Source organism: Coturnix japonica, chromosome 8 (assembly GCF_054131305.1).
Source record: "Coturnix japonica strain WE chromosome 8, WE-NBRP24, whole genome shotgun sequence".
NCBI lineage: Eukaryota > Metazoa > Chordata > Aves > Galliformes > Phasianidae > Coturnix > Coturnix japonica.
The window spans coordinates 26,592,226-26,612,726 of NC_140670.1; the positions used below are offsets into that span (position 1 = coordinate 26,592,226).

General features: G+C 41.0%; 1 protein-coding gene across 22 annotated transcripts in view; it reads right to left on the reverse strand.

Moving 5' to 3' along the window:
- ABLIM1 (actin binding LIM protein 1) overlaps nt 1–20,501 on the reverse strand; it is a 166,041-nt gene that overhangs the window by 89,346 nt on the left and 56,194 nt on the right. For 4 of the 22 annotated variants that reach the window (XM_085554785.1, XM_085554783.1, XM_085554779.1 and 1 more), the window contains exon 1: nt 10,501–11,022. The exons of the other annotated variants lie outside the window; for them this stretch is intronic. In XM_085554785.1, the coding sequence (XP_085410911.1) occupies nt 10,501–10,516 (16 nt within the window). In that variant the 5' untranslated portion in view covers nt 10,517–11,022. Of the gene's footprint in view, nt 1–10,500; nt 11,023–20,501 lie in introns of those variants that run through there. 22 annotated transcript variants of the gene reach the window in all.

Genomic DNA, 20,501 nt, shown 5'->3' on the forward strand with positions numbered 1-20,501 from the left:
GGACAAATGCCACCCAGGACCTGAGTGGTGCAGAGTGAAACCTATTCCTGAGTATTCTGCTCACAAACTCAGGCGGAGGACACTGTAACACATTCTTCATGCCAGCATGCAGATTTTCTGTTTTTAATTTGAAAGGCAAGCTTTTGCTCTTTATTGATTGTAAAAAAATATTTTTAAGATATGTTTAAGATTAATAATGTGACTTCATGTTCTGCTTTTACAGCCATTTAAATGAATACAAATACTGTAAGTTGCTATTTCCAGACTGATCTCTTTAGTGAAGCTAATTATGTCACTTGTCTGACTGGCCTCAAATTGGAATTGTAGGTCAAGATTTGAGTTACTGACTTGTTCCCTTGCAAGGAATTGCTTGCAAGCTTTTTCCTCTACAATACACAACACACACAAGGCAAAGTTCACCCTTTATAGGCATCAGTGAGGACAGAACAGGGAATTAAAGAAATGTCAACACCTTTAACAAGCAGTTTATTTAAACTGTTCCTGACTGAAGACCAAATGAGTATTAAAATTGTCAGCCAAAAACCCCGAGCTAGAAATCAGCAGTGTTGACCAGCTTGAGATTCTTCAGCCTTGAATTACAGTGACAGACCCAGACCAGCTTACAGTCCATTGTTCATAAGTCTTAATTACCATAATGAATGCTTACATATAAACTGATGAAGTTTTAGATAAAAGAAAACTAGTATTTTCCCTTTTTTTTATGCCAGCTAGGAGCAGTCCTGCATTATCTGTTTTGCACTCTATGGTCCTCTTAGCTTAGTCTAAAAAGGATTTATTCCTAATTTAAAAGAACATAAATTAATAATTTTGAGAGAGACAAACTAGGCTGAGGCTTCCATTTGTGCCTACAAGGCCAGCTTAAGTAAATAATTAATGAAGGATTAATGCTTTCTTCAGCCTTCTTCATTTAAGTTTCCAATAAGACATGGACATGGGATCAATAGCCTATTAAACACCCCATTTACCTAGGATAGCATTTACAGACTGGGTCAACTGGGAAGTCTGGATTACGTTTTTTACTTCAGAAATAAGGAAAAGAAAAAAAGAAAAAAAAGAAAAAAGAAGAAGCAAAAATAAAGCAGAACAAGAACAAGAAATAAAACAGGGGAAAAAATCCCATTTTTCTATGAGAATAATGTCACTTTCCCTTCTCCACATAACAAACCTAGAGCACTTTCTGAGCAAAACTGAGGTATTCATTTTATGAGTTAAGCTTGAATCTGCTGTGCCAGAGCTGCTTTATGCAGGACAGGTCATTGCATGGAGTTATAACAGCTATTACATGTTTTGCTGCCTCAGTCAAATAGAGGACCTCAGTACTGACACCAAGTCTTTCTGAAATGGAAATTGCAGCCATTACCTGAAGGGTAACAGTTACTGAATTAAAGAAAACAAGAAAAACAAATTCTGCAGCCTCCCTTATTGATGATTCCCTCCCTGAGCTTGACCTGAATGCAGAACTGCTGGGAAACCAGACTTGAGCTAAGGGATGCTTAGCTGCAGATCCTGCTGGCAAGACTCCATGTCTCCGCTGCAAGCCACAGAATATTTTGACTTTTTATTTTAAGTCAGAAAGAAGCTTCTGGGAAATGCCTTGCTATGAGGATGCTGCAAAGCAGAGGCCACAGCAAAATACATTCAATTCAATTCTACATTCAACTGAAGTAAATAACCAGCTTCCTCTAAATTTAAACCAAAACATGGCTACTCATGCTGCAGTATCACTCAGCTATCTCACTGTTATCCTTACAGAAGGGGTTAAAAACCAATCCTCCAGGAAAGTACCAAGAGCAGCTCCTAAGGCTGTTTCAGTTCAGGTCCTTGAGCAGAGAAGGGTTGCTCCAGGGCTCACTGGTCACCCAACAGTCTTCTGAGACTTCAACTAAATTACAGGATCTGAAGTTTAAAATGTGAAGGATTTACAGTGGAAATTCCTTCAGTCTCAGATGCTGAATGGCAGAACACTAAGCTCAGCCCACACATGGCTGCGCAGGACAGGACAGAGGTGGGCTGGCTCTGCACACAGGCTTCTGGTTGAGGAAGAAGCTGCTCTGGGAAGAAGGTGCCAGAGAACCAAGCTCAAGAGGCAGCAATGGCACATCCCTCAGTCCTTGTGCTCTCCTTGTGATTAGTAGTAATTTTCTCCCCATTCTTTGTGTTTCTCACAGAGATGAATGTCTGTGTCCTCCAGTTGCTAAGCCTGCCTGTCTGCAGCCTGCAAGCTCTGAAGTCAACCCCAACCTGCCAGGAACAGACAACAAAGCTACTGCAGTCACTGGCCACAGCTATGGGGCAGAGATCTTTGGGAATTGCAGTATACCCAGGGAGGAGGCACTCCCATCAGGAGACAGAAGCAAGCTGCATGCCTGCACGTGTAGGAAACAGCCAAAGGCAAAATCCTACACTGTAGCTTGCTCACAACTATTGCCATTCACATCATATCTGAAGAATCATATTTTAAAAGCCCCTCTTCCTTTTTTGGTTTGACTTCAACAGAATGCCAACTTGTCTCAAAGCTATTTTAACAAGCTAAGTGTAATCAGAGTAGCTATCTGTCTTTAAAGGCAGCCATTAACATGCTGAACTAGTTAGCTAGGATGATAGACTAAGGTAATTCACAAGAAAAACAGTTCAGAAAATGTTCTAGGTAAAGATATCAAACTCGGAAATTTACACAAAAATAGCATGCGAACATTTCAACACCAGAAACCAAATGTTAAAAAAGAAAAGATGAAGCCCACTGTTTTTAAATAAGAAAACTGGTATTTAGTTAATTTCCTAAACATCTGTAAAGTAGGCACACCACAGACACAGAGCTGATGTCACCTATACATACACACACGTAAAGATGCTAGGAAATAACAGGCTCTAGGCTGCAAACTCACAAGGTATATCTTACTGCCCTTATTTCTACAATACTATTAAGTTGTTGCTGTTCTCAATACAAAAGCATCAAAGCCTACATGATATTCTCCATGCCAGCTGTAGTACTGCCTTTCAGTTGCAGGCTAACAAGTTTCACCTTCTCTACCCACACGTTTGCCTTTGGTCACTTTGAGTCTGTAACAGTGACTACAGACCACATTCTGGAACATGGTCTAAACTGCAGAAATGAGACTTCATGAAACTATTCTGCTTACAAGTCATTAAACCAAAGGGCAGAAGCATGAAGTTATTTTACACTGCCGTGTTTCTAAATGTGCACAGATTATTCATGTAAATAAGTTTACATTGGGTGATAAAGTAGCAGCGAACACAAATCAAATGTTCTGAGAACAGCTTTACATCTTCCCCACTCCAGTATGAAGCCCTCTACATTAGCTTATACAACTGATTCTTATTTCACAGAATGACTTGGGTTGCAAGGGACCTTAAAGCTCAATTACTCGCAAGCCCTCAGCATGGGCAGGGTTGCCACCCACACTTTGGTTGCCCAGGCCCCATCAAGCTGGCCTTGAACACCTCTAGCAATGAGGCATCCACAGCTTCTCTTATTTCAAGATAATTAATTCACCCTTCAAATCTTCTTAATGAAGGGCTGGACATAAACAACTGTTTCTCACATTTAACATCTTCAAGCCTATATAACACAGAAATCATTTCAGTCAGAAAAGCGGTAAAAATCCTTTTGTTCGATACATGCCTTCAACATTTTGTACAGAAAGAGATCCAGATACCAGCTCAAAAATGTCTTTTTTTCCCCCTTCTTCTTTATAATATAGAAGAAACTAGAAATTCAGGAGCTCCTAAGAGTACTCCAAGCAGCCATCTAATTCATCTCACTTGATGTCTGATCACAATCCAACTGAAAACAATGAATTATAAGTGTCAAATGATTCACTGTGAGTCCTCAAGGCCGTGCAAAGAACACTGCTGAAGTTAGCAAAAAAAGCAAGGGCTTTTTCCAAAGAGTGTGGAAATCCTCTTACTGACGAGTGCTGTTTACCTGTAGCAGCACTCAACAAACAGTCCTCTGGGCTACCTTAAGAGCAATCCATTCATGGATTTTAGGCAGCAGCTTGAGTTCCTCAAAGCTTCCTTTTTAAGGCTATCAGTAGCACTCCATATGGTAAAAAGAATGAAATTCCCTTCTGAAGTATGAGAATATTAAAATGCTGACTTTAAAACTCAACTCTCCTGCTTTTTATCTCTAAGATTATCTAAGGACAGACATTGACCTACTTAAGATACCGGTCTCCTCGTGGTCTTCTGGTATCTGCACAGTGACATACCATTATTGCAGTTTGATGTGTGTATGAACAGTGGGGAAAAGCCTGCACAGAAATAGGGCTGTCACAAAGATGATCTTTCAAAACAGAATCTGTAGTAAAATGTCACTCAGTTACAACCAGCACTCTCACCAAGGGTTTCCTACAAGGCCCTTTGCAGACGCCTGTCCTTAGACAGAGTTCCTCTGCATGGCACTGGGTGGTGGATGGTAAAAAGACTCTCAAATTCAAAGACACTTCCAGGTGTCTTTGGAAGGAAGCAAAAAAAAAGACTTAACACCACCAAACAAGTATAACTGCTTCTTTAAATACACAAGCCACTTATTAATTCTTGTTTGGCTTAACAGTAACAACAGATAACCCTAACTGCACTGCAAGGCTGCATTTCTATTTGTATCACTTTGAAGAAGTGGTATCCTTTTAGGACCTGAGCTAACACCAAGCTTCACAATATGCCACATAGATTATAGCAACTTCTGTGATATCAACCTGGTGCTAAGAGCACTGGGAATTAGAAAACAAAGTATACAGCTGCTCTCTGGTGACACTGCTCACAGAACCATGCCTATTAGCCTCTTGTACAGCAGAAATGCAACATTTCAGTTCTGAGCAGTCTGCATTAGTTTATTCAACCATTATTCTAGCACTTGTTTTGCAACTTTGAGGAGACTCCTCAGCTTTCCTGCTTCTGTTTTCCAGTCACTACGTAATACAATAACAAATAACATGCATTGATGAGCTATAGAAAGCATTTGCTGTTTCTGAATACGTGGAAAATCATGAAGTGCTATAAAAGACTATTATTTCTCTCATTGTGACCTACACAGCAATGCAGCTAATATACACCACAAAAATGGTTGCCATCAATAAAATATGGGACTTTGCGGCACAGATATCACACAGTCCTCCCCCCAATGGAGCCCAACTTCAAGACAAGCCTGAAGCACTTACTTAGCTTTAAATCCCAGTGATTCAATTAGACTCAATGAGATACTCTGCTGAACAGAATAGGCTTAAGACAGTGCCTAAGAGTTCTCCTCAGCCAGATCCCCAGTGAGCCTGAAAGCTATCCAGGCTCAGGGAAGGCAAGGATTAATCATCCTTTTGGGGATACCGACTGTTCTCTAGGTGAAAAACCAAGTTTGTTATAAATAATCCTTTTTAAATTAGTTATGGATTGCCCCCAGAAACAATGAAATCCTTTTCCCTCGTTTCTCCCCCCCAAAGGACACAGCACATTTTGATGAGCAGAACTTGGTCTTTTCCCCCATGATGCATTCATTTTTCACAAAGAGGACTGATTCTCTTACAGTGGCAGGCTAAATTACTGTGCTATCCTAACCTGCAGGTTCCTTCCTACCAAGCTCCTTGCTTCCCCTCCAGAAAAATGTCTCTTGTCTCTAGTTCAACATATTTTAAAACCACTCATTTTCCCTATACCAAGCAAACACCAGTGTCTTTAAAAGCCTTGCTTTTCAAATACTCATCCAAGACATAAAACAATATGATCTGCAGTCTACTCACTTGTACAAGGTGTAAGCAGCAGGGGATGAAGGCAGGGTGCTGCCAGGGCACGTTGTGCAGGTTGTCAAGAATTACCCTGTACTGGTCATGCTCACAGCCAGCTCAGCAATGGACAACATGGACCCATCATGCATCAAAACAATCAGAGGAACACACAGCACCTTTGCTAAAATGTACTTAAAGGACAGTAAATGTCAAAAGGACAGATGCTCAGGGGGAGATGTCAGAGCAGGAGGGATGATAAGACACAGCATAAAGCACAATATGAGGACAGGAGACCAGAAAGTGGGAAGAAGTGCAGGTATGTTTCTCTGATCACATTGTTGTTTTTTTTTTCTTTTTCGTTTTTTTTTTCCTTTTTTTTTCTTTCTTTCTTTTTTTTTTTCATTTTACAGTAGAAGAGTCAGTAATTACAAGCTTGTTAATTGACAATAAATTAAATTAATTGAGGCTCCCCAGCTCAGAACAGTTTTGTTGGCCTGTGATGCTCCCTGTGTCTGTTCTCAAAAAAGGAACAGCTTAATTGCCTCTACCACTATCTGAAGCTCAAACTCTGTGGTCTGGAATTTATCGCCTAAAGCCACTAAAGCCCTCTCCTCCAGTGAGATCAATGGCAAATGGGCTCCCCACTTCTCCACATAAAACAGCTGCCAACCTACCTTCAGAACACAGCTTGTACAAGCAACTGGGATGCAAGGAATGTATGGAATTTCACTGCTGGGAACATGGGAAACCATCAGGCATGGTGGGACTGCACTTGCCTTTACTCTTGAGACTTGAATATTCATGCCCTGCTGTGAACTAAGTGTGTGCTACATAGAAAACCCAACAAATAAATAAAACCAAAAAAAAAACACAACTTCAGCAAGGTGCAGTGCCTAAACTGGCTGCTCTTTGGTTACTTTTGTTTCTCTCAGTGTAACCAGAACTGCAATTTGAAACCTAAGATTAAAAATAAATTCAGGAGGAGAAAGTAGAGAACAAGCAATATTATACATTTGTCAATAAAAGCATAATTGTTCCACAGCTGTTTTGGGTTAAAAAGTAATAAGACTTTCACAAGCTATGTCACATATTGGATCTTTTTTTGTGCTAAGTGGTAGCCACTAAAAGCCCACACCTATCACAAGGAAAAAGAAACTCCGCTCCAAATACCTCTAATTCAAGTAATCACGGCAGACAAGAGGAATGTTCTTATCCTCATTTTACAGATTAACTAACACAGGGAAAGATCAAATTACCTCCCCAAGGTCACTTTAAAAGACTCTAACACAGAACTGCTCTGTACTAAACTACAAGAATACTACACGTATTTATAAAATGCCTTCTTCTGTGGCTCGTCCAAGTTAGCACATTGACTTAGTCATAACAAACCCCATACTGACTTCATCATAACAAAACCCCAAACACCTAGCCCCTAAAGTAAACTGTCAAGCAGGAGAAAATGTAAAGCAAAGTGAACCAAAGAAAACAACCTGCCCAATCCTCCCTAACAAAGTGTGGATGCACAATCTTGTCAGATGCTCCAAAAGCAACAAGCTTGGAGACCTTCCCAGGTCACACGGGGATAAAAGTTCCAAAGTCATGAGTTCAGATCAAGACTATTTTTCATTACCACCCACAACACAGAGACAGCACCAGGACCCAGATCCCATTGTTTAATGTTTTCTTCATTCATACTGGAAATAAATGTTGAGACTGCAAATAAACAGAGAGCTGGAGAGAGTAATCCAGACATAGAACACATTGAAATTAACACAGAGGAAGCATTTTGCATGCTTTTCAAGTACAGTTCCACTGAAAGCAGCCCAATTTACTTCAAGGGAAAAAAAGAATAAAAGCTTCTTGGAGACTTGTGGTTTTTGGTATATGTGAGTGGAAGAGAGGGCAAGACTGGAGCTACTGCAAGCAGAAAAACAGTCCTCTTGGTCATAACCTTAAGGGTTATTAATAACATGCTTTATCAATGGTATGAAAAAAAAAAGATAGAAATAAGTCTCTCTGCAATACTTAATTAGACCAGAAGCCATAATATACAGGAAATGTTAACATTTTGGTCAACATGCTTTCTGTTTTGTTCACTGGAAGTCCATTACTAACTGTGTATCTACAGAGATGTTTGTGAGAAGCTGCAAATGTGACCTATTTTACTGCAGCCTGGTACACAGCAGGTGCAGGCACCTACCCTTCAACAGGAGCAGTATATCCTGAACAGAAATCATAGGCCTCTGCACTACTTCCATAACCCCTAGAAGACTTCAGCTCGTCCTCTCTTCTCTGATCCTTCCAAGCATGGATAAGCTTGGCAAAAGTAGATATTACTCCACTTCCATAGGCTGGTTCATCTACAACCCAATCTCAGTTCATCAAAGAACTGATTCCCAGTACCCACAGACCAGCAGGTGAGTGCTCAGAATTCAATCATCAGCTGAAGTGCTAAGAATACTGATTATTCAGTGTGAGTTTTTAACTGTGAAAGACAGTTAACAACAATACACAGGTATGCATAGCAAACTTCCCTTCTGTTGCAGGATAGAAAAAGAATAAGTGGTCTTTCGCTGCAAGTCAATGACAATAATTTTGTCTAAATAACTAGATAATAATTAATATGGGCTCATAATTGGACAGGAGTAAGTGAACAGTCAGAGGCATTAAAATGTGGCATCAGTCAAACATCCATCACTTAGGAAGCGCCGTTTGGTGTCAGCAGAAAACGCCCTGGCCTCAGGATTTTTTTTGTTGGTATGCGAATTGACCAGGCAGACACTGAAATCATTCCACAATATGAGCATAATGAAGCATGCTAATTCGCTAAAAACTGTTACTAACCACTTTGCACTTCAGTGAATTGGAATTACATTTTTCTAGTTGAAACCAGCCCCTCCAGTGCCTCGTTAACATGTCAACCAACTGACACCGGACTGAACGCATGTTTAGCTTGTTAAAAACAAGGATTTCTTCAGTGGTTGGAAGAGAACCAACCCATGGTACCATACTGCCATGCATTTTGCAAGCATATCACTTCAGAGAACAATAGTTGTAGCAGCTTAAAAATACCAAATGGTACTAACATCTCATTCTTCAGTAATGCTGTATGAACCATCAGTAACTGCACCACAAAATTAAAGACAGCCTATGACCTGTGCAAACAGAATACAGTATTATCAGCTATTGAATTGGTGGGGAGGATTACGAGCATGATTGTTTGGGGGAAACAGATCAATTTAAATACAAGACTTTGCTGTCTGTTGCCAACTTTTTCCATTAAGTTCATATTTTATTTTCTTTTTTCTTTAAATGAAAACGACAGGCTAGTTTTAATTTCCTTACAGCTGTATCACAACTTTCACCTACTCACAGATCAGTTCCATCAGAATCAACTGTGCATGGGTTGGAGAGGGAGCAGAAACATTCCGACTGCTAAAACTGCTACACATACACTGACTGACCATTTCAAGAACATTAGCAGCCCAGTTTCTAAACGTATCTTAGAAAACAATCAACAGTTATTACAGGCTAAGTGGCAATACACTTTCTTGTAAAGCTGTGAAATGTAATTGATCTTGATATCAAACCTTTGAAAGTTACGGCTACAAGGATTTCGGATAAAACTACTTCTTACACCATCCCTGGTATGGCTTACAGGCACTGGAAGCAGATCAACAACTCACCACCATGACATTATAAAAACAATCCTGTAAACCTTAAGCAATGGATCTCGGCCAATACTGCTTACACTTCTCACTGACAAAAGCCACTGGTAGCCTGAATAATGCTTGTGACTACAACTCTCCATCCATCTGATACAACATGGCAGATTACTGAGGATTTTGTCTCGTTCACTCCAATGTAAACCCAGTGAGGCTAAGTGCACTCAATTTACTTCATTTATAGCATGCAAATGTTCAGAGTTGAAAAACTATTCGTTCTCATCCAACATAACTACTTTCTATTTGTTTCTTACCCAGCCTGTATTTATCACAGGTGACTTTTCACAGAGCCCTCAGAAAAGAAAACAGTTCCTGCTCCTCATAAAACAGAGAGTAAGTCTGAGCCTGTGGTAATGCAGTGCTCTAAAAGCACATCCATCCCGCCACTCAAATACAATTCTGGATCTATTTCACACTGTCATGATGCAATAAATGGTACCAGACTGTTCTTACTGTGAGGAAATATTCCATAACAACACTTACATTCTTCAACCAGCTTCTGTAGCAGCCTTAATGTGTTACTTACAGGCAGAATTGAAGCATGTGTAATGTAATGCTGCAAAATTCCAACACGATACAAAATTCCCATAAAACTCCCCTCTCCATTAAAAGGTTAGACATGACCATGTAGTGTCCAGGCTTGCTGAACATGTTTATCCTAAAAATTAAACTAACTGCTTTGGCAGTCCAGCTTCTTTAGCTGTGACTAACGCAGGTAACAAACCATCAACAGCAAACTTGAAGTATATCACACAGAAAATAAAGATACATACACACGTAGAAGGAACTCAGCTGTGTAAACACCTTAATTCAGGTGAGTTCTGGATTCTACCCTTATGGAAACAGGTACAAAGACAATCAAAGCAACCCCCTGCACTTTTGACACATCACATCTACAGAAAGGAAAACTGTCAGGGAAGACATGCTTCATTTTAAATGCAAAGGTTTAAACCTCAGGTCATTGTGGCTGGCACATTAGTTCTTCTCAGTTCCAGTCTGACAATAAACAGGATTACCTTTTTCTTTCACCATGGCAAACAAATTGTCTTCGTCGTGGAAGCAGCAAGAATTAGCTGAAGTAATTTAAACGTCTTCTCCAGCAGCGTTTGGCTGAGGTGGATTTAAAAAAAGAAAAAGGGAAGAAAAAAAAAGAAAAAGGAACAGAAATAAAGAAAGCGGGAGCTTATTCCAGATAATTATCTTCCTCAGATTTCCCACAAGATCGGATGCAGTCCTATCAGTCGCCTCGTCTCTTCTTTGTGTGCCTCTTATCTTCTCCCACGGTGGTCTTTTCCTGCAGCTCCTACCCTGTGTGTGGACTCTGCCCCTTGTGCTGAGACAACCCGCTTCAGCTGCTGCTGCGTAACAAATGCCGGATTCCATGGCTGCAGCTCCCGGCGCTGACACCACCTTGCATTCCTCTACCCTTGCAGAACTGAGTTGGCAATAATCTGCTCCCAAGAGACTGGCAAAAGGCTGACAGTGAGATGTGGGAGAAGAGAGGGGAGCTGTTCAAACGTATAGAGAGCTGAAGTGCATTCTGTGAGGGCTTTTTTATTTTATTTACTCTAGCTGAGTCAGGATGAGAAAGGGAAATAGAAGATGGACACAGGCAAACGCTGAGGCAGGCTGCAGCACAGTGGATTTTCCTCTGGTGAGAGCTCTATCCACTCCTGGTTTTAATTTAAAATTGTTTCCAAACAGCAATTACTCGACCACAAAGCATGGTCATAAATAATCTCCCAATGTCCCCAGACCATAGTACAGAACACACTAACAGACAGAACATCCAAACAAAATGCTGACTACACTCACCACCTGAAATAAGTACTAAAATAAAATGAATATCAGAACTGCAAGCCCAGTGAGCAACTGGGATTAGTACCATAGCCAAGCTAGTGTGAATCAAGTACTGTATACTCTAAGGCACCAAACACCTGGAAGCTCCAGCTTCTCTTTTGTGACTCCTTTTGGGACAACAGCTGTAAGTATTCGAAGAATTGAGAAGAGCAGCATACTGAGCTAGCAGCACTGCTGGGGTGAAGCTCATTCCCCCCCAGCACCTCACCACTGTTGACTCTGAACATCAAACCAACTTTTCAAGCCTTGGTCTTTCAGGCACTAAACACTACCGGAGAATGACCGGTCAGTAAGCTGAGGTTAAAAACCACACAAACAAACTCTTTACAGTATCTGCAAGTCTCGCTGTTTTATAGCACAAAAGGGAATATTTCTGTTTTCTATCAAAGGGTAACAGCTCAGAGTTAGGTGGGAATCGAAGCTCTATTTTTGCAAGTCCTTTGTTATTCCTAGTTACAGAGAAAAGCTTTGAAATATGATTACTCAGAATCCTGAATGCTCATTAAAAGCACTTAACATGTTTTATTTTTAATTCATTTATACTACCTGTATCAAGTAGCAATACTATTTTATTTATACACCGCTTTTTTCTTGTTTATAAATAACTTTATTCCTCACTGTAGCTGACCATCAGTGACTTTGCCAAAACAAACCTACCCCAGCATGCCTTCCCTTGGGCAGTACACATTAATACCTGTTTTAGAGGTGGAGAAAATGACAAAGGAAAATGAATTGACTTGCCAAGGACAAAGGTGACCTTAGCAGAGGAGAGTGGTGTTGAATACAAAGTTATTCTGGGCTAAGTTATGGGCAGATTCATTGGGTTACAGCTTCAACTTGACCACAACTCAGTGCAGTATCAGGTCTAGGTTACATGGAGGAGGAACAAATTACACAGAGCCCTAAAGCAAATCCTATGTACAGCCCCATGTCAAAGGAACTCTATTGCTTGAGAAACCTCTATTTTTCAAGAGTTGGATCCAACCTGGAACTTGTATCTCCATGAAAGTATTCCTTCTCAATGCTACTATATGTAGGGAGAGATAAATTGATATAAAGAAACTGGCTGTAGGCATCAGCCAGCCAGAGAACCAGATGGCTGATACACGCCGGAAAATCAGAGCATACATCCAGCATTAAAAATGTTTTCAGTAAATAAATCCTAGCTGTTGTGTATAAATGCCACCAAGAACAACAGAAATAAATGAATGAGTCTGCCTCACGCAAAAGATCCATCTCATTCAATGATATTCTTTTATAAATAAACACATAAATTAGGAAGAGAGGCTGACAGAGATTCAGGCACATGCATGGAAAAAAGCAGTTATCCTCTAGCAAACCTCGGCTGGCTTTCTATTGTTGGCAGCCTAACATGTAAGCGAGGCGCAGCCCGGCAGTCTGACATTGCTGTTTCTGTGACTCAGAGAGCTGCTATTAATAGCAGAGAGCCCCAGCACAGGGTTGGGTTCAGCCCCACCACGGCTGAGTGGAATTCATTGTGTCGCATTTCTGACACACACACACACAGTCAAGTTGTAACTCAGCCTGGTTGTGTTCTTCTTCAAGTGGTATTTTGTAAACAGACAGGGGACTGCAGCTTGGAAAGGCCACATCTGACCTTCATTCATAAATATTTGAGGTGATGTGCAGAGCACAGTCTGTGCTCTACATCCATGGATGTTGTTAACTCATTCCTGAGATCTTCTGACACCCTCCAAAGTGCTGCAATGATTACCATTCATTTTTCCTTTTGTTCCAGCAGCTGCAGACAAAGAATATGACTGCTGGTATCTGGACTTTCTGTCCTCTGAGTTCATTAGTTCCATTTTTCACATGTGTTAGAGATTAGCACCGCTGTATCTCATCTTGCCCGTTGCTGAATAGAAGCTTTCATCACGTCATTCAGCCATGGATAGTTGCAGTGTTACACTGCAGCGTGTACACAGAAATAAATCTCAAAATACAGACTGCAGCATATTAGCCTGGACATTTTAGGAATCAAATGCCACTGATTCCAGCTTAAGAAGATACAAAGATCAGAATAACATCTTTTTAAACTGGGATGATTTTTTCTTTTAATCTCCTTGTTCCACACCTGACACAGAAATCTACCTTGCTGCACAATTCAAGACCTACTCACAAATGCTAAGCCAGATAGGAAAGACAAACAGAAAGCAACTCCTGAAACACAACCCTGGTGCTTACTGCTATTTAGAGGTGCATATTTTGAAGAAACAAAAAGAGCCTCTTTTTCTTTACAAAACTTTTTGCACTCTGTAACTTCATTAGAGTTTCCCTGGAACACAACCAGGATGAAATATTCACAGTGAGTACAGGAGAGCTACACAGCATAACTAAATTACTTCTACTTCATGATGAAAAGTACCCTGCACATTCAGCAAAGGACATGGGGGATACTGAGATCACAATGTGAAAGAGTTAACCAGCGTGTTTTGCTTTTTCTTGTACAGTGATAATGTTGAAAAAGTACATATACTTTTGATATACTTGAGATACTAAGCAGTTTAGTCATTACTTTAGATCTGTTATTTAAAAGTTGGTTTTTGTATTTTTATCTTGCTCTCATTCCTCACATATGAGGCCATGGCTTATGAGTATCAAAAGAGTGTTTTTATATAACTCCTTAAAAACTGGTATCTTCTATTGATCCATCAGTGATGGAAACTGCCTGCTAGAAATCACAGAGGGAGAAGTTGTACTATTAAATAACATCCAGGAAAATATCCTCTAATTAATGTCATTTTCCTTCCAGCAGAAAGCCTGGCACAGCCCTGACAGCAAAGCCTGCCACAGGCTTGCACAGCTTCACCGCTATGTAGCCTCAGTCATCTCAAGTCACCACTTCTCAAAAGTGTCAGCGATGGAGTTTTGCAAAAAAAACCACTCACTTTAGTTGTGATCCTGACTTTGCCTGCTCAGAGGAAAAATGATGTTGTCAACATGAGATCTCTTGCAAGCCTGCAGTGGTCTCAGTGTCCTGACGTGGGAGAACATCGTTTTCAGTTTCAACATCTGAATGCTATAACAAAGTATTTCCTGACTTCTGTTCCCTTGGATGTACACCAGTCCAGCAGTCTGTTCTTTTGATGTGTCTTCCTCAGCGACTTGGATAACTGACTCATTTTCCAACCTTTGAAAGCAACACAACCAGTGATGCTTGTGAAGGACTCCAGCACAAAAGAAAGCAGACAACTGAGTCAGGCAAAGCTGATGATCTCAGTAGAGCTTTCCAGACACATCACTGAGCAGAACTCAGCTCGTACAGAAAAAAACCTGATCCCATACATACATCTGAATAGCTGGGTGTTCATTCCAAGTTGTTTGGTAAGAATGCTCTTGCACGCGTTGCTCTTTTGCCTCTCCAAGTTCCACTGTACCTCCTTCCCATGCTGCTCAGCTTGGAGCCGGGTGACATTAAGGCTGATCTTCAGGCAAATGAAGTTCAATGGGCCAGGTCCTATCCCCAAGTTTTCCACTATTATTTTCTTTGCCATCAACATCACATTATTTTGAATTCAAGCACTCAGTAATACTGGTATTTACAATCATGTGCCATCATTCTTTTACAGTAAGGAAAACAAATAAAAAGTTGTCAAATGCATCACCTGACCTACCTAGCAAAGCAGTGTGTTTCATTCTGATCTGAGGCAATGCAACAGTTAATTTCTTTTGAAGTAAAAACATTTAACACTCTTAAAAACTAGATTCCTTAGGAATTAGGTGTTTCATAGGTTTATATTTAGTAACTACTCTGGATTTCTTATAAACAAAATTTGCTTTTCTGAGGTTCTTGCAAGGAAGACCTTCTTAATAGGCTGCTATTATACTAAGCAGAATAGCAAAAAAATATAAATAAAACAGAAAACCGTCGATGTTTTATTTACTGCAAGACAAAATAAAGAAACAGACACTCATCTTCGCTGTAAACATTAAGAAGCCTCCAATGCACAAGCTTGTGTAAGCAGCACCTGGCACCTCCAGATCATCTTCTCTGTAGAAACAGATTAGGAAAGTTGGCTATGTTATACACCTCTGCAGTGGCTCCAAAAACATACAAAGCTCACTGCTGGATACTTTTCTCACAGTAGGCATGTACAAATATTTACCTCTGAACATACATTTGTATTATTGATATAACAACTGACTTCCACACTGCTTACGTTACTGTGAGTCCTTAGAAAGGAGATTATACTTCTGGAGCACCCATGTGAACTTCTGCTCTATGCAGATGTTTGAACTGAGATCCAGCACAGTTATAATGCACGCTGACAGCAGTTTACACTAAGTACATTTACTGAAGACTTGCCATACAAAATCATCACTATTCACCTGCTATAAAGTGAATTAGATTAATGAGTTCACAATCACAACCAGTACTGCTGCAGACAAAAATATGCATGTGCCGTCAGTAATCATCTCACAATTACTGCTTAATGCTGTACGAAGACAGGAATTCCTGACAGGAAGGAATATATACAAGTGTCATGCTTTACTGTACGTGCCTAAGGTTAAGGAGATTTGATATTGATAATCCACTTCAGAATTGGATTAACTTTATAGAATAACCTCTACAGCCTGTCAGGGGAGTTTGGTGCTCAGTGCAATCACCAGGACAGCGACAAGGATTCTCCAGCCTGAAGAACTTCTCCATGAGAGGCCCATGAAAGAAGACTGAAGCAGCTTGCTGCCCATCAGCTTATTTGCAGAGCAAAGCAGCAAGCTCTGAGTTTTGCAGTCTGAAGAGATGCGACTGAGCATCTCACTGTGAATTACCGTTTGGTGTATGCCTCAACAGTAACACCCAACAAAGCAGATGAATGAAGTCCACAGTCCCTGAAGATGAGGAAAATTATGACATGGACACTGAACATACACCATCTGTATATTAACAGTGGAGCAAAGGCTCAAGGCAAGCTCTCAGATGAGAAGCAACAGCAGTTGCTATATCTCTCTTTCCCATCCCAACATCATTTGTGCGTTCCCCACTGGCAGAAAGACAGGATCTTTAGCCTGAAGGCAGCTTGCACTGCTCAGACCTCCCTCACCCATCCCACAGGTGAGGGGCTGAGCACCCACCAGCAGCACAGGGTTGGACCCACACTGTGCTGGCCTGCTGCCACCCCAACCAGGAGCTGCCTGCACTTTGCTCTCAGCTCTGTGGTGAGAACACTGAGATCTCGTGCTCTGACGGGCACAAGAGAGGAGGACTCCTGTAAGCAGCAGTGGGGTCACAGGGCTACAACACATTCCTTCCAACCACAGCTGCCTGCACCCAGCAGCACAACAGGGTTACAAAGCAAATGAGAACTTGGCTTAAATTCCCCTCAGTAATCTTTACACTGCTTTTACCTTTGTCTATAGCCATATAGGAAGCAACCCGCCCCCCCATTTTCATTATTTCCTTCTACTCAAAGGTAATTTAGCTAATTTTTCTTGCTAGCATCTAGTAAAATAGGGATTGCAATTTCCATGGTTTTTGGATAAAATGTAACTAGTAATTCAGGCAGAGAGGCAAGGAGTCCTGAACAGGTGAAGTCAGTTGCTCTAACCTAACCCATGCTACGTTAATGAAGATTAATGCTAAACCACTGATGTACTACTAAGCATATTAGCTCGGACTGATCTTCAGCACTGGCAATTGCTGTTGGCCCACAGCAGACAGAAACAGGAAGCCAGCAGTTAAGAAGACATTAAACATTTGAATACTTAAATTCAAAATGGCAGTGTTTAAATAGGAATAGATACCATAAACAAGCAGGGGACAAAGGCTTGGTTCTAACTAACTCCTTTTCCTTTTCTTTTTGTTTTATTTTTTAGTCACTGCACAATTACAGAACCAAAGGCTTTTAGGCCTTAGCATTGATAGTTGAAGCTATTCTTCTTACCCCAGCACAAAACCAGAACTCAGCTATTTTCAGAAGCAAATTTATCTCTAGCGCAATAAATACCGAAACAACAAAATCGCATGAACCTTTCCTGCTGTGCCACTTGCTGTGAATCCTAGAGCAACATAAGCGAGAACATCTGCTTGAGTTTAATGGGTGAGCACTGAAAAGCAACTTTGCCCTGCTAAAGCTGAACTAAGCAATTACCTCTTCAACACCTGCAACTATTCCAGGACCCAAAGCACAACAGCACTGTTACTGCAGTGAAGGATAGAGAAATATGTAGCTTCCCTAATACAAGTGAGAGAAAGAACACTTTCACCTCTGAGCACAGCTCACACACAAGACCTCACCATGTAACAGCAGGATTCTACCGAGGCACTGTGCAGCCAGGAGGAAAGCTGTGTTTCCCACTTGGTGACAGTAATTGTTAGAGGCTCTGCAAGTGCAGGAGCCCAGGGGATGGCAGCTTAGCTGTGCTTGGCTGAGCCTTACCAGCCACACGTGACCCTTCATGCTGAACTCCAGCTGAGCACTGGTAGCACAATGGGTTTGCAACTAACCTCCAGAGGTGCTGAAAAGCACCAGAGAGACAGAGGCTGCTCCCAGGGTGACAGCCTGACCTTCATTACATGCTCAGGCCACGAAGCACAGAGCACGATGCCTATTTATCTCTACTATCGTACTGCAAAGTTGTCTCCAGAAGAATTAGATTTCAAGGAGGGAGAAATGAGACCTGCAAATTAAGACACTGGGATAACATGCTTCTCAAAAACAACAATTAAAAAAAATAATTCAACCAACAGACAAATATCAGGGCACTCCATTAGGTTCTTAGCTGACGAGCTGTGGTCACAGAAACAGAAGATCAAATAGCCACATGCTGGGTGGGCTCAAGCACCTATATTCTTCATAGCATTCATAAAAGCCTCCAAAAAGTTTCCAAAATATGCTTTAGCAAACTGTTCCTCCACTTTTCTGCATCCATAGGAAGTCAAGTTATGCAAACTGGATCTTCCCTGCTGCAAACACAGCTAATCTCATTCTGTGCTTCCTGGTACAGTGCAGAACATCTCTATTTGACAACCCCTTACACACCTGATGGTTCACTAAATCCCTCACTTATCTCCACTCTTCTGGATTAAGTCAGTCTAATTCTGTTAATATTTCTTCAAAAGTCTTCTCACTTGCTATTATCACTGCCTTCTACTGGTTTTCTTCATGTTTATCAGCATCCTTTCTGAAATGTGATATCCAAAACAGCAGGTGATACATACCCAGCTTAGGTCACTTCAGTAACAAAGAACCATCTCCCCTGCTGTACACATATCCTGCTAATGCATCCCAGAATAAGAATAGAATTTTTTCTGCAGCAGTTTCATAACATCGATTTCTATTTATATTGTTAAAAGTATCATTATTCTCCATAAGCTTTTCTGGAGTACAGTTAGTTATTTTCCATCTCTTATCTGTGCAAGTCCAACATTCCAGATTTGTATTCGTTGAAGTTCAGCTGCACGATTTCAAATCACACCACTGATTTATCAGGACCATTCTGAATTCAGATATTGCTCGGCAGGAGAAAGACATAATGTTCATAAGCCGTGGGTTACCACAGACTTTTAAGGTACACTCCATATCCCATCACATAAGTCAACTTTATAAAAACAATATTAGAGAGATTGAGGCCAGGAGAGAACACTCACTTGAAGTAATCTATCTGAAAAGCTATCAAGAAGCAGAGCCGCCTTATCTGAAGCACACAAGAAGCCTGCACAGCATGTGCCAGCATCTAAAGAAAGAGTACCAGCTACTATGATGCCAACAGAATGTGGACTTTTCTCTCTTACATCATCACTTGCCAGACTCAACATTACTTAGCTCTGGACACTTTACACTCATACAGCAAGATTACGATCCTATGGCCACTGGTCATATCAAATATATAAATGTACAGGGAGCTCCTGGGAGCACCACTAGCAGGTAGGACAAAGATTAAAATATTAATTCATTTTTCAATTTGCATTCTTCCTTCTTTCCCTCTAGGTAACAACAGGGACTGGTGATAAAGAAACTTCAGGGAGATCATGGTACTAAGCATGGAAAATGGCCATGTGTCACAAAACAACACCTGTGAACATGGGTGTTGTATTCTAGTTTTCCTACTATAACACCCCAAGAAAGCCCTACTGATGTAAGCATGACGATGTGTTGGATCTTAGAGTGGATTTATTCAAATGCGTATGCTACAGCCAGTATTTTATAATCGGACCTTCTATATCAGGTCAGTAAAGCCAAATCCTCTGAAGAACAGCATACCTGCTTGTGATTCCTCACTTAACCATGTGGATCCCTAACCCTGCAAAGATAGGCACATTACACACAGACCTTTTCCACAGTAACCCCATATTTCACAGGGTCTCCGCAATGCTCCCTGGCTCACCACTTTTCGGCTTTCACGTACTCTGAAGCCCCCACCCTACCTCCTCATTCTCTCAATTTCCTTCTGTCTTCCTTTATACCCATCTGATCCAACACAAGCAGCCACTCTCACAAGCATTGCTTTAAATTAAGACTGTTATATAAACAGTTACTAAACTCATGCAGGAGGTCAGTTAGATAATATGACACATATCTCCTTTCCCTCAGGTGTATGCCACTGCTGAATCAAACAGAATTCAGGCTGGAGAACAAGACAAAAGACTATACAGGGAATCAAGTACGATGACAGAAGACAGAATCTCAGACAAGAAGCAACATCATACAGCTCTGAGTCAACTTTCTCTTTGAAATTCCCCTGCTATTTTGCAACTAGCTTTGAACTTAGCTTGTCTAGAATACTGACATTTTTCCACAGCCTTCTTTGTATGGCAGTCCTGCTTCCAGAGAATCCCAGCCACACGCTTAAGTAGGTCTTCTGGGCTAGCACAGGTCTGGCTGCAAAAAAACCACCATGCTGGCAGCTCCCTCTGGGGAGCAGCCCCTCTCCATCTATCTTGGAATCAGGAGTGAAGGCTGCTCAGCAAATTTTGCTGGCCAAATGAAACCCAAGACTCCCATTCTGCATTTACCTTACAGTGATTTGAAATGTCTTTTGACTTTTAAGTTTTCCTCAGTCTTAAACTACCCCTAACTGTCTACATTACACCGCCATTTAACTTGTGTGAAGCTCCAGCCTTCCCCTTATGAAACCAACGTTATCATGATGACTGATAAGCATAAGCATATCACAGGTTAAATCCCTGAGAATC